The sequence below is a fragment of the Bufo bufo genome, chromosome 1 (assembly GCF_905171765.1).
Source record: "Bufo bufo chromosome 1, aBufBuf1.1, whole genome shotgun sequence".
NCBI classification, from domain to species: Eukaryota; Metazoa; Chordata; class Amphibia; order Anura; family Bufonidae; genus Bufo; species Bufo bufo.
Window position 1 is genome coordinate 65727700 of NC_053389.1, and position 12867 is coordinate 65740566.

The 12867-nt window shown below is 45.7% G+C and overlaps 1 protein-coding gene across 1 annotated transcript; it reads right to left on the reverse strand.

Moving 5' to 3' along the window:
• Nucleotides 1-1216: 1216 nt before the first annotated feature.
• On the reverse strand, nucleotides 1217-9451 carry ATP5MG (ATP synthase membrane subunit g). Its single transcript, XM_040425544.1, has 3 exons — nucleotides 9263-9451; nucleotides 6290-6450; nucleotides 1217-1410 (listed from the first exon to the last, which is right to left on the reverse strand). Exons 1-3 carry the CDS (start codon nucleotides 9324-9326, stop codon nucleotides 1312-1314), a joined length of 324 nt encoding a protein of 107 aa, XP_040281478.1. The 5' UTR covers nucleotides 9327-9451; the 3' UTR covers nucleotides 1217-1311.
• Nucleotides 9452-12867: the final 3416 nt, after the last annotated feature.

The following is a 12867-nucleotide window of genomic DNA, read 5'->3' on the forward strand; positions in this document are numbered from 1 at the left end:
ACGTCATTCTGGAGCGCCCGGGGAGCCGCACGGACTGTAAGTATACTGCTCCCCCGCTCCCCACTACTACTATGGCAACCAGGACTTTAATAGCGTCCTGGGTGCCATAGTAACACTGAACGCATTTGGAAGACGGTTCCGTCTTCAAATGCTTTCAGTACACTTGCGTTTTTCCGGATCCGGAGTGTAATTCCGGCAAGTGGAGTACACGCCGGATCCCAACAACGCAAGTGTGAAAGAGGCCTTAAAGAGGTTTCCTATTTATTTATTTTTATCAACAGCGTTATAATAGAAAAAAATGATATACTTACTTTCCTGAACCCCCTCTATTTCAGCGGTAACACTGCAGCCGTGATGTGTCATACCTCGTGACCACTGCAGCCAATCACTGGCCTCAGCGATATAAGGCACAAGACCACTGATGCCAGGTAGGGCTAGGCGATCAAATTAGTTTGACTAATTCGCCCCTTTTAGTGTTGAGAATTTTGTGTTTCTGGAAATAGTCATATCAAATTTTGCTGTGCTGTATCAGCTCTGTATTCTTTTCAGTCCCAGGCCGCACACATACTGTAATCCCTTGCTTTTTCCAAACGCATATAAAATAACATGGTAAACCGCCTCATGAATGTAAAAAACAAACAAAATGGAATTGATCTATTGTTACCTGTTGGTACTGTGCAAAATTAGTATAAAGAAAACTTTTTCATAGGAGCTGTCAAAAATGAGAGGTGTAATCTGATTGTCTGCTATGGGCAACTAAGCCAGTTCTACTTTACACCAGTTTGATAAATGAGCCCAAATGTCGATATTGCTTGTTATATCCATTACCTCATGCCAAAAAAATAAGGTAATCAATAAGTTATATGTATCTCAAAATGATGCCACTAAAAACTGATTCAACCCACAAAAACAGGCCTTCATATGGCAGTTATTGCTGCAAAAATAACTGATAATCGTCCTTTAAATGAAAATAAATCAAGATTTTTTTTGTTGTTATGTTTTTGCAAAATTGTCCAGCCCTAGTGGGCAGGTTACTGCTGCAGTCAGGACGAAGCCCGGCAGGGAGGAGATTATATTTAATTTTTTTAATTAACACTGTCCTTGCTGGATTTGGAAAAAAATAAAATAAAATACCCCAGACAACCCCTTAAATACTTAAACCCCAATTTTAGATTTTGTTAGTAGAAGAGAAAACACAGGTAATGCATACACTGAGCAGTGGGAATGCCTCTTGGAGGTTTATTTATTGAGTCCATCATTTTTACAGATACAGGTCAGCACAAGATTAAGAAACTAGAACTGGTGAAGGTCTCAGACATTGTATCCAATCAGGCCTCCTTTCCCGATGCATTCTCCGATATAAAACCAGAACAGGACCTCAGTGGCTACCAGACCGTTCCTCAAGGCATCCTGTAAAGAAACAGAAACATCATGGCAATCAATTTACCCAGACTGCAGCAAAGGTGACTAGCCAGTTACAGTGTAAATATCACCAGGAAACTGCACACGAACATTTACATACAAGGACGTGTTCACACCAGGTATTTTTTTTTGTTTTGTTTTCATTTAGTGCGCAAACTCCAAACAGGTCTATAGAGCTCCATTAGTGTCCTTATGGCTAGTGATGGTCAGTTCGCATGCAAACATATGCGGGCTGCCATCTTTTTTTCACAAGTCTGGCAAGGCACAGGTAAGCCCTTACCTGTGCCTGTGTGCGAGCCGGTCTGAAAACAAGTGCGGTCACCGGGAGCAGGCAGTTACGAGAACAGCCACCGGGGGCCTTCATCGGGCTGTTCTCGGAACTGCCTGCTCCCAGTGACCGCATTTGTTTTCAGACCGGCTCGCGGCACAGGCAAGGGGTTACCTGTGCCTCGCCGGACTTGTGAAAAAAGATGGCAGCCCGCATATGTTCGCGGGCGAACAATGCGAACTGGCCATCACTGCTTATGGCCTCTCTCAGGACTCTGAAGACAAGCCCATTACTCCGAGGAGGAGAACATAGGGGGCATTAATATGACAAAAAGAAGAAAAAAAAAAACACTACACATGATTCGGTTACACCATTAGGTCAGACATAGACGAGAGTTCAATGCAAGAAACATGGTGCGTGTGGCAGTGAGAGGTCCAGCTCTGCTCCTCAGACAGGACTGCACAGCATGGTGGCTCAGTGGTTAGCATTGGCATGTTCTTCTCTAGATGCACGGTGGCTCAGTGGTTAGCACTGGTGCCTCGGAGCGCTGGGGTCCTAGGTTTGAATCCGACCAAGGACAACATCTGGATGGAGTTTCTATGTTCTCCCTTCGTTTCCTCTGTGTACTCCGCTGTCCTTTCACACTCCAAAGACATACTGATGGGGAACTTAGACTGTGAGCTCCACTGGGGACAGCGAGTGATGCCATGTTGGTAAAGCGCTGCTGAATAATGTCAGCACTAGGGATGAGCGAATCGACTTCGGATGAAACATCCGAAGTCGATTCGCATAAAATTTAGTTTCAATACTGTACTGAGCAAGCGCACCGTATATTATTTGAATGTATTGGCTCCTATAAGTGAAGTCAACACTATAGGAGCAAAAAATAAAATATATATAATGATTTTTGAGGCTGTGTGTCCCTGTGAGACCTGGAATCTACTGAATTACACAGACATAATGCCACCAGTGTAATTCAGTAGATTCCAGGCCTCACAGGGACACACAGCCTTATAAATCATTTTAACGCTGTGAGATCCTGTCAGAGGAGGTCAGAACGGGAAATCACAACGTCATATTGAACTCGCTCTTCAGTGTCTGGCCTTAGTCACACAAGCCTATCTCAATACTGGAATTAAAAAGATCCGTTTTGATTTTGCACATCAGGATGCATCCGTTCCGTTAGGATGCGGTTGTGTAAAATCAAAACGTTAAAAAAATGGATCCGTCACTAAATACATTGAAGGTCAATGGGCGACGGTTCCTAAAAAAAAAAAAAAACGGATCCGTCACCATTGACTTACATTGTTTTCAGTGATGGATCCGTTTTTTTCCCAATATTGAGATCCTCTGCCGGATCTCAATACCGGAAAACTACAACGCAAGTGTGAAAGTCGCCTTACTGTTGTACTCTTCTGTGTTTAATGACCGAGCAGCCTTCTTTTAAATTTCTTGTTCATCGCCGGAATACCTCTTTAATCAGAAAGTGAAAGCCAGCGCACCGATCACTGGAGGATGCACAGACATGCAGGAAACACTGCTTAAGGAAAAAACGTGAGGAGGTTCCAGCATCCAGACATCGAAGTCTTTATTTAGCAAATCACAAAATCCAAATCAGGACTTGGATTTTTATGACCGTTTTAGATTTTATGTGATTTGCTAAATAAAGACTTTGGTGTCTGGATGCTGGAACCTCTATGCATTTAAACTGTTTTTATGAATAGTACAGCATCACTTCCATTCAACTCTTTGGAGCTGCTAGAGATAGCGGAGCTCGTATATGTAGATAAATATACACCGACTGTCCTTAATTGACTTAAAACTCTGGACATGATGCAGGTCCTCATAATACTGGGAGAGTAAAAGAAATGTCTCATGCACAATATTCTCAATTTATTTTCATTGAAGGGGTCATCCAACCCCTAACGCATAATGAATTAAGGGCTGGAATGGGTTTACAAAAAAATAAAATTACGTTAATCTCTTCCCAGCATCTCCATTTTGACACCGCATCCCCATCAGTCCCAGCGACATACATGTACAGCGGAAGGAAAAGTTTTAAATATGGCGCGCGTTCGCAAGCGCAGCAGGCACCATAGCCACAGAGTCAGCTATTTCAAACACCAGAGGCCCAGGGCTAATGTTTGCGACAACACCGATCGCAGACATTTAACCCTTTTAAAGCTATGGGCAAGTGTGCTAAGTCATCTAAAAAAAAAAAAAACACAATAAAAACGGAAGCACTAGTTTCTGGGTCGATGCAGCGATGGGGAGAGTAGTTCCTTTGCATGATGTATGTCTCTTCTGAGAGACCCAGGGCATCATATGCAATATTAAGTGGTGCCATTAGAAAGTTCAACTTGTCCCACAAAAATCAAGCATAGACATATGACTATGTCAACGGAAAAGATCGGATTACACTTACCAGTAATCGGTTTTCTTTGAGCCTATGACAGCACCCCTGAAGAGAACGCCACCACCTCCTCAGGATAGGAAACAAGAACCAGAACCGCCTTTTAAAGGAGGGATCATCCCTCTATCTCCAGTCCTTTTCTCAAGGACTAAGATACATAACATCTTAACCTAACAATATATCTTTGTAGATTCTGGAAGCATCCATTGTGTAGCTATCAACATTTTGCAGAGCCAGGAAAACCACACCCTTCTCGGCCAAAAGGGAGCTATAACTATTACTGTGGCCTCCTCTTCTCTGATTTTCGTGAAAACCCTTGGTAGCAATTTTAGCGGGGGAAAGGCATACAGAAGGCCCTGCCCCCAAGACTGGGCCAGTGCATCCAGAGCTCTCCAGAGAAAGGGGGAAAAAAGACCTCTACCTTCCTGTTTGACCTGGTGGCAAAGAGATCTATCTCCGGAGTTCCCCACAATGCTGCCACTTGATTGAAAACCCCCTGATCTAGGGACCACTCTCCCTGGTATAGTTGATGATGACTGAGGAAGTCCGCTTTCACATTGTCTGAACCCCTTAGATGTACTGCAGAAAGAGATAATAGAGAAGCGTCTGCTAGGCTAAAAATCTGATGAGTGAGAGACATTAGGGCCTCAGCCCTTGTATCTCTCTGCCGGTTGATATAGGCCACTGCTGTCGTGTTGTCCGAATAGAACCTAACGTTCCTGCCTCTGATGGCCGGGAGACTCTGTACTAAGGCTATCCTGATTGCATCCAATTCACTGAAATTGTGCGAATGGGACAAAGATTTTTGTCCCAATTCCCCTGCAATAGCAGGGACCCCACATGGGCTCCCTAGCCGGATGGGCTCCCTGGTCCAAGGAACTCCTCTTTCTAGATTTTTTAGATCCATCCACCACCCCAAGGAATCTAAGGTCTAGGAAGATAGAGATATCTCCGTGTCCAGAGAGGGGAGACTTCCATCCCAATCCCACAGGATCTGAAGCTGAAGAAGCCTTGAATGGTACTGGGCCCATTCCACTCCTGGAATATCAGCAGTCATGAGACCCTGTACCGACATGAACCCTCTTATGGTGACTGACGGAGACAAGTGAAGAAGCTGAACTCTTGATTCGATTAGTAAAGCTTTTTGCAGGGGTAGCTAACACTTCTGGGAACTGGAGTCCAAAATCATTCCTAGGAACCTGCATCTCTGGCTTGGGCATAAACTGGATTTTTCTAGGTTTATCTCCCAACCCAGCTTCTCTAGAACTTGCCTCAACTAGGCAATCTGACCCTGAAGATTATGCGGACACAGCCGCAAAGGTTCGAAGGAGCCCAGGAAGGTCAAGAACCTCTCTCAGGCACTGGAAAGGAGGAAGGAAGGGGTAAGGATAGAGAAGGGAGCCCAACCTTCTGCAGCGGCTCCTAGAGGAGACTTACGCCGCACAGGGTAACCCTCCACACACTATTACAATAGCCGGGGTCCCCCGCAGCGCTCTTCAATTGATCTTCTTCCAGCGGATACCATCCACTCCTGCCCCTTAGGACAGGAAACAGAACTGGAGATAGAGGGGGATGATCCCTCCTTTAAAAGGCGGTTCTGGTTCCCGCTTCCTGTCCTGAGGAGGTGGAGGCTGTCTCTCCAGGGGTGCTGTCATAGGCGGGAGGAAAAAAAAAAAAAAAGTTATGGCTCTAGGTAGGCAGGGAGGAAAAGTGAAAAAGCAAAAAACGAAAAGGGGTTGTGTAGTGTGATGTTATTGATGACCTATCCTCAGCATAGGTATTCAATATCACATCAGCAAAGGTCCAACTGCTGTTTGAGGGGGTTGCGGCACTTGTGCGAACGCTGTGTCCTCTTTACAGTGTAACTGCTGGCCATCTAGCTTGTAACGGCAGCGCAGTGTCATTTACAACTGCTCGTCCCATTCAATTCAACAGGACGAGGAGTTGTAGTTACACTGTTCGCCCCTAGTCACGGGATAGGCGATATGCAGAAAGTCTCCTGTGATCACATAGTATGTGCTCTTCTTATGTAGAAAGCAATGACCAGAGCTCTTCAGTAACATTAATGCACTGGGGGTTCCTACCCCAAAATATCCTATATAATTTACAAATGGATCATTAATGAGGTTAGAAATACCATAAATGGAAAAGGAAATAAATGCAGATTGTGGCCCCACATTTCTTACCCTAACAGTAATTTCAGACAACCGGCCCTTCTGGAAGGACTGTGCCAATCCTTTAATGCTCTCAATGGCTTTTGGAATTTCGGCAGGGCTTGGAGGTGTCAGCTCTACCCGGGCATAGTACCAGAAGGTGGCAAGTCGTGGCTTAGAGTAGGTGAGAGCGGCTGGAAAAGAACAGCAACAGGTGAAATAACACAGACACACATCAGTCCGGCAGTGGGACTTAAAAGGGTTCTCCGAGGCCAGGCTTTCCAAGGGCTAGGGAGAGAAAAAAAAAAAAAAAAAAAAGGCTCACCTGTCAGAGCGCTCAGGTATTTGCACTGAGTTCTCTTTTCCTCCATTGGGCCAAAAGTTCAAAATACTACCTACACACGTGTCACTGCTGCTGGCCAATCGATGGCCTCAGTGGTGACATATACAAGCACAGCATGTGACCGCTGTCACCTCTGTGGCTGTTCATTGGCTGGCAGTGGTGATTTGTGTGTAGACGGCTTGTAAGGGTACATGCACACGTTCAGGATTCATGTGTGGAGCATCCACACAGAAATCCGCAGGCAAATCTGTGCGGTCAATTCCAATGAAGAAAATCCGGTCAAGAAAAATAAAATAAATTGACATGCTGCGGATTTTAAAATCCGCACCGCAGGAAAAAATCTGCATCGTGTGCACTGAGAATTTCAAATTCTCATAGAATACAATGTACATGACCTACAGTGCAGATTTTCCACACGCAAATCCGCACGCAATCCTGATCGTGTGCATTTAGCCTAAAACTTCTAGCTCAGTGGGGAATGGAAGCAGAAAAGGGACCTCGGTGCAGCAATTAGAGCGGCAGTGATAGGTGAAATTTATTTATTTTTTAACCCCCAATACCTTGCCTAGCCATATAAAATGGGGTTCCCATTCTCAGAGAACCCCTTTAAAGGGGTTTTTCCCCACAAAGAACCCTTATCCACAGTATTTAGAAAAAAAAAGAAAAAAAGTGTCTGCTCGATGGGGTTCCAACCACTGGGACTCCCAACAATCCTGAGAACGGATGGAGAGATGTTCACGCATGCACACTACCACTCAATACACATGAGGAATCGGGAACCCCGGTTCTCATAACCACTGGTCACAGTGATCGGACCACCAGCGATTAAGACACTTATCCCCTATCCTGTGGGCAGGGTACCCCTTCCACTTTACATACATTAGTAGACATCTAAAAACCAAATTAACCAATGGAAAGTCATAAAAAAGGCCTTAGGGCTCAGGCGCACAGCTAATAATTGCATGGATCTTTTACGGCGGCACCCAGGAGTCCTATAGGACCATCATGGACCCGGTGGCACTCCTTGTGCCGCCACATGGTGCCCATGTGAGGTATTGTATTTGCACTGAGAAGCAAGTTCTAACATGACAAGCTAATACTAATAATCCATAAAATATTAGGGGCACGTGATGGGACGCTATGGGCCCCCAGCGGTCTAGGAGTGATAGATCTGTAAAATGGCTACATGTTATTACATATGGTTCAATTTGCCCTAAAATTAAAATAAATACACTCTTCCTGATCCCTGTGCTTTGCCGTTTTATGATGTATGCACCATTATTAGACTGTGGTAGCTCAGTCAACGGAGGGGAGTAGGGTTGAGCCAATTGCTGTATCCGAAACCTGATTCTTAAAAAAAAAACAAAAAAAACGTTGTTAGTATTATGGGCTCCGTCCTACTGTAAAATGTATGTTCTCCGCAGAGGTCTTTCCGAAGTTTCGGCAAATATCTCAACCACACGCTGAGTCATAAATAGTGTTGAGCGAACTTGTGTTTTAAGCTCGGTGTCTAAAGTTCGGGTTATCGAAGAATCACGTTATGGATTCTAAATTCCATTATGGTCCGTGGTAGCAGAATCCATAACGCGATTCTTCGATAACCTGAACTTAAAACACAAGTTCACTAAACACTAGTCATAAAGTCACCTGCGGCTATCTGCGGCATGCAGTGCAACGGAGAGGGTGAAATCCACAGCTATTTTTATGGCAAAAAAAATAAAACATTATAGCTGTATTTACAGGCGCGTGTGGACATTCCCTTAAAGGAATTGTCTGCTTTTGTAATACTGATGAGCTATCCTCAATATAGGTCATCAATATCAGATCTGTGGGGGTCCGATTTCCAGCACTTCCACAGATCAGCTGTCTGAAGAGAACGCAGCGCTGCCTTCTATTCACTGTTTATTGCTGTCGACATCGCAGTGGCGAGCAGTGTAACTACAGCAACACTGTCCCATTCACTTCCTATCCGACTGAATAGGACAGAGCCGTCCCATTGAAGTGAACAGGGACAGCGGAGCTGTAGTGACACCTGTTCGCTGCTGCGATGTTGATGGGGGAAACAGGTCAGAGCGCAGCATTCTCTTCAAACAGCCGATATTGAGTCTGACCCCCAACGATCTGACACTGATGACCTATAGGTCATTACAAAAGGGGACAACTCCTAAAAAAAAAAATATTATAATTTACATTTAAACATTGCGGAAACAGCGCAGACGTTCCGCAGGACATCTGCAGCAGAAAAAAGAACCGCAAATGGCCCATTTTTTTAAAAAACCGAACGTTGCTGACCTGACAGATCTCATTCTACGCATTGCAAAGGGTGAAATCTGCAATAAAAACCTGCAGCATACATCGACATTCTGCAGATTTAGATCCAGTTTTCCTGGAACCGTACAACGGTGAGGATTTAAAAAAAAATAAAAAATCATGCCAAAAATCTGCAGCATTTCTGCAACATGTGAACGTAGCCTTAAACCACCACATGCACAAAAATGACTGGGGTCTGGTCTCTTTGGACTAAAACACCCCAGTCATTAAGGGGTTAAACCCCCAGCCCTCCACAGGCTCTGCAGTACGGGAAGGACGGAATATGCATCTTTCTCATGTCGGCCCCCAGACTAAAAGACTGCCCGCACTTTCTCATAGAGCCCCCCTCTCACCGCCCACGAGCTGAGGCGTCTTCACAGCGAGGGTCTTCACGAGTTTCTGTGCTGCCTGAGCCATGCTGCCCGCCGGGTGTCTGTCTGAGGCCTGTGTGGGAACGGAAAGTGACCTCCAGTGCCGGGTAGAAGAGAATCGGGGAGAGAGCGTCTCCCAATGTCATCCGCCCAGTGCAGACAAGACTAGCTAATAGAAGACAGAGCGTCTCTCAATGTCACCCACCGAGTGCAGACAAGACTAGCTAATAGAAGATAGAGCGTCTCCCTGTATCACCCGCCGCCCAGTGCAGACAAGACTAGCTAATAGAGGATAGAGCGTCTCCCAATGTCATCCGCCCAGTGCAGACAAGACTAGCTAATAGAAGACAGAGCGTCTCTCAATGTCACCCACCGAGTGCAGACAAGACTAGCTAATAGAGGATAGAGCGTCTCCCTGTATCACCCGCCCAGTGCAGACAAGACTAGCTAATAGAAGATAGAGCGTCTCCCTGTATCACCCGCCCAGTGCAGACAAGACTAGCTAATAGAAGATAGAGTGTCACCTCGTTCAGTGAAGGGTCGAGTGTAGAATGGCTTATCGCTCTGGGCGTGTCACTTGGGGTCATATGACCTCTTGCCATTGGATGACGCTTGGCCGTTAGCAAGAGGATAGTGGGCGGGGACAGCGCGCTTCATCACCACAGACAGCAGCAGTCTACAGACTGACAGATGAAAGCAGTAATAGAACTAGACTGGGGACTACATAGGGTAGACGGCCGCGTCCTGCTGTGGAACTACAACTCCCAGCGTGAACAGTTTATCAGCTGTATTTGTAAATCACCTAGAAATGAGAGGGGGATTCTGGGAGTTGTAGTTTCAGAACAGATAGGTTAATAGCTAGTGCAGAAATCAGCAACCTCCCACATTCCGGCTGTTCTGAAACTACAACTCCCAGAATCCTCCTTTCACTTCTGTGGGATTTAGAAGAACAGCTTAGCACACGGGGAGTTGTAGTTTCACAGCAACTGTAGGGCCGACAATGGTATGGTCTCCTAGGGGGTTGAGGTGATGTGACTGTGAGAGAGATGGTGGTGAGAAGTGTCGGTTAGCAGAGTGCAGGGACTAGTGATGCGCAAATCTTACATCGAAGTCGCTTTGCTCTAAACTTTATTAAAATGTACGGCCTCCGATCAGGCGAATGATTTTTTGAGTCCAGAAGTAGAGAGAATAAAGTAGGCGGCTCCGTGTCAGTTATACGGTGGTGCTCAAGCCAAAACGTAATGCCCAGTCCACAAGTAGAGAGAATACAGTAGGCGGCACTCCCCAATATAGAAAAGAGATTCCTTTATCGTCTCCAAAGACTCCACAGGGGCGGAACAGCTTTCACACCGCCAAACAAGCAGCGACGGCCGTTTCGCGCTCTCGCTCAGGCCACTGACATCATCACGCTATTGCGTGCTTCATTTATGCGTCGCTCAGCGGGATTGTCATGGTAACACATGACGCTATCCCGTCCCGACATATTTTTAAAGATATACAACCAAATGGACCCCACATACATGGACAAATACTTCATAACAACTATAGAAACCCACTTAAATAATTTTTATCATTCAGGCCTAATGGGCCCATTGCTCTTGTGCGGATAACCCACCTTGCTTCCTTCTGCAGCAGTGAGCCATGTCTATCACCCCCTTGTGGGGGATTGGGGACAAATTCGATACCTGCTAAACTTATAAGACACAAGCCCTAGAATTAAAAGAACGCCTCCTGGATAGAGGATACCCCAATGAGGCCTGTGATATAGCTATGAGGAACGAGACTTGTTAGCAGGAAAAAAAAAAGGAGAGGGACCAGGAGGGATGATCAAAAGAGGTTTGCGTTCTCTTTTAAGTATAGCCCTATGGTGGATACCATACAGAGGGCGATGTACAATAGTTGGGACATCCTAAAAAACGATAGCAGTCTAATGGAGTGCACGAAGAATAAACCATTAGTGATGTTCAGAATGAGCCATACCATAAGGCCTCTTTCACACGAACGTGTGCGCTCCGTGGCCGCTTTGCGGATTCGCAATACACGGGTGCCGTTCCGTGGGCATTCCGCATCACAGAACCCATTCACTTGAATGGGTCCGCAAATCCAGAGATGTGGAATGGTGCGGAACGGAAGCACGGAATGGAACCCTACAGAGTGCTTCCGTGGGGTTTCGTCCCGCACTTCCGTTCCACAAAAAGATAGAACATGTCCTATCTTTTTGCAGAACAGGCGGATCGCGGACCCAGTAAAGTGAATGAGTTCGCGATCCGCTGCGGCTGCCCCACGGTTGGTGTCCGTACATTGCAGCCCGCACACGTTCGTGTGCAAGAGGCCTAAAGGATAGATTGGTGAGAAGCTGATATGTAGGTCCTTAATTTTGGGGGGATTTATCACAAGATAACAAGTTTGATAACATGTTGGAGCCCCTACCTATGTGGTGTATTTGGTGATGTGCCAGTGCGGCCGTTTCTATATGGGAAAGACAATAAGGCGCATGTCTGAGAGGTTTAGGGAACATGTTAATTCTATTGAAGGATAACTGTCATATATATTTTTTGTATGTAATTGGATTGGTCTGACTAAGTTTACCTTAGTTCCCTAGTTAATACTTTTGTATAGGTATTGAATTACCTAGTAATTGCAGCATGTTTTTTCCTCCCTCAGGCATTTCAGGGGTGCGACTAAAACAGCGTTGGTGTCCTCCGTCTCCTATCTTCTAAATACAGAAGACGGAGGACATAGTAGTGGGCAGTCCCGAATCCTGCGCACGCGCTCCCGTCGGACCTGGGTAGTGCCGATATTCGCGATAAAATTTGCGATAAAAATTCGCAATCAGCTACTCAGGAGGAAGAGGGTGTGTTTAAGTCTGGAGAAAGCCGATTGGTTGGGATGAGTCTGCGCGTTCCCGAGATGAGCCGAATGAATTCTGGGTAGTTAGGGAGGGAGGTCTTAGCCTCAGGGTATGGGCATCGGCGGCCATCTTGAGAAGATAGTCAGAAAGAAGTCTTGTGGGGAGCGGTTGCTATGGACGGAATCTTATTAAACAAGCGGTGTGTGAACATTATAATTAGTGATTATGGATTATCACCACAGCAGCAACAACATATATAAAAATTGAATTTTGAGTGAAAATATGACAGTTATCTTTTAAATCAGGAAAAGGATGCCCCAGGTTAATAGAGAAATGGACGGGATCAAAGAACTTTAATTTTTGCAGGTATCGAATTTGTCCCCAATCCCCCACAAGGAGGTGATAGACACGGCTCACTGCTGCAGAAGGAAGAAAGGTGGATTATCTGCTCAAGAGCAATGGGCCCATTAGGCCTGAATAATGAAAAAATGATTTAGGGTCCATTCACACATCCGTATGCGTTTTGCGGACCGCACATCGCCGACACTATAATAGAATATGCCTAATCTTGTCCGCAATTGCGGACAAGAATAGGACATGTTCTATTTTTTTGTGGAACGAAAATGCGGACCCGGAAGTGCAGATCCGGGCAGCACATCGTGCGGCCCCATAGAAATGAATGGGTCCGCAATTCCGTTCCGCAAAATGCAGAACAGAATTGCGGACGTGTGAATGG

Bases quoted from the DNA above. Each gene is read 5' to 3' on its own strand.
- ATP5MG (XM_040425544.1), bottom strand. From the start codon at position 9,326: ATGGCTCAGGCAGCACAGAAACTCGTGAAGACCCTCGCTGTGAAGACG. The intron at 6,451-9,262 runs GTGAGAGGGGGG...GTTCTTTTCCAG, and splicing joins GACGCCTCAGCTCGTGGGCG to CCGCTCTCACCTACTCTAAG. The intron at 1,411-6,289 runs GTAAGAAATGTG...GTTTCTTTACAG, and splicing joins TGTCTGAAATTACTGTTAGG to GATGCCTTGAGGAACGGTCT.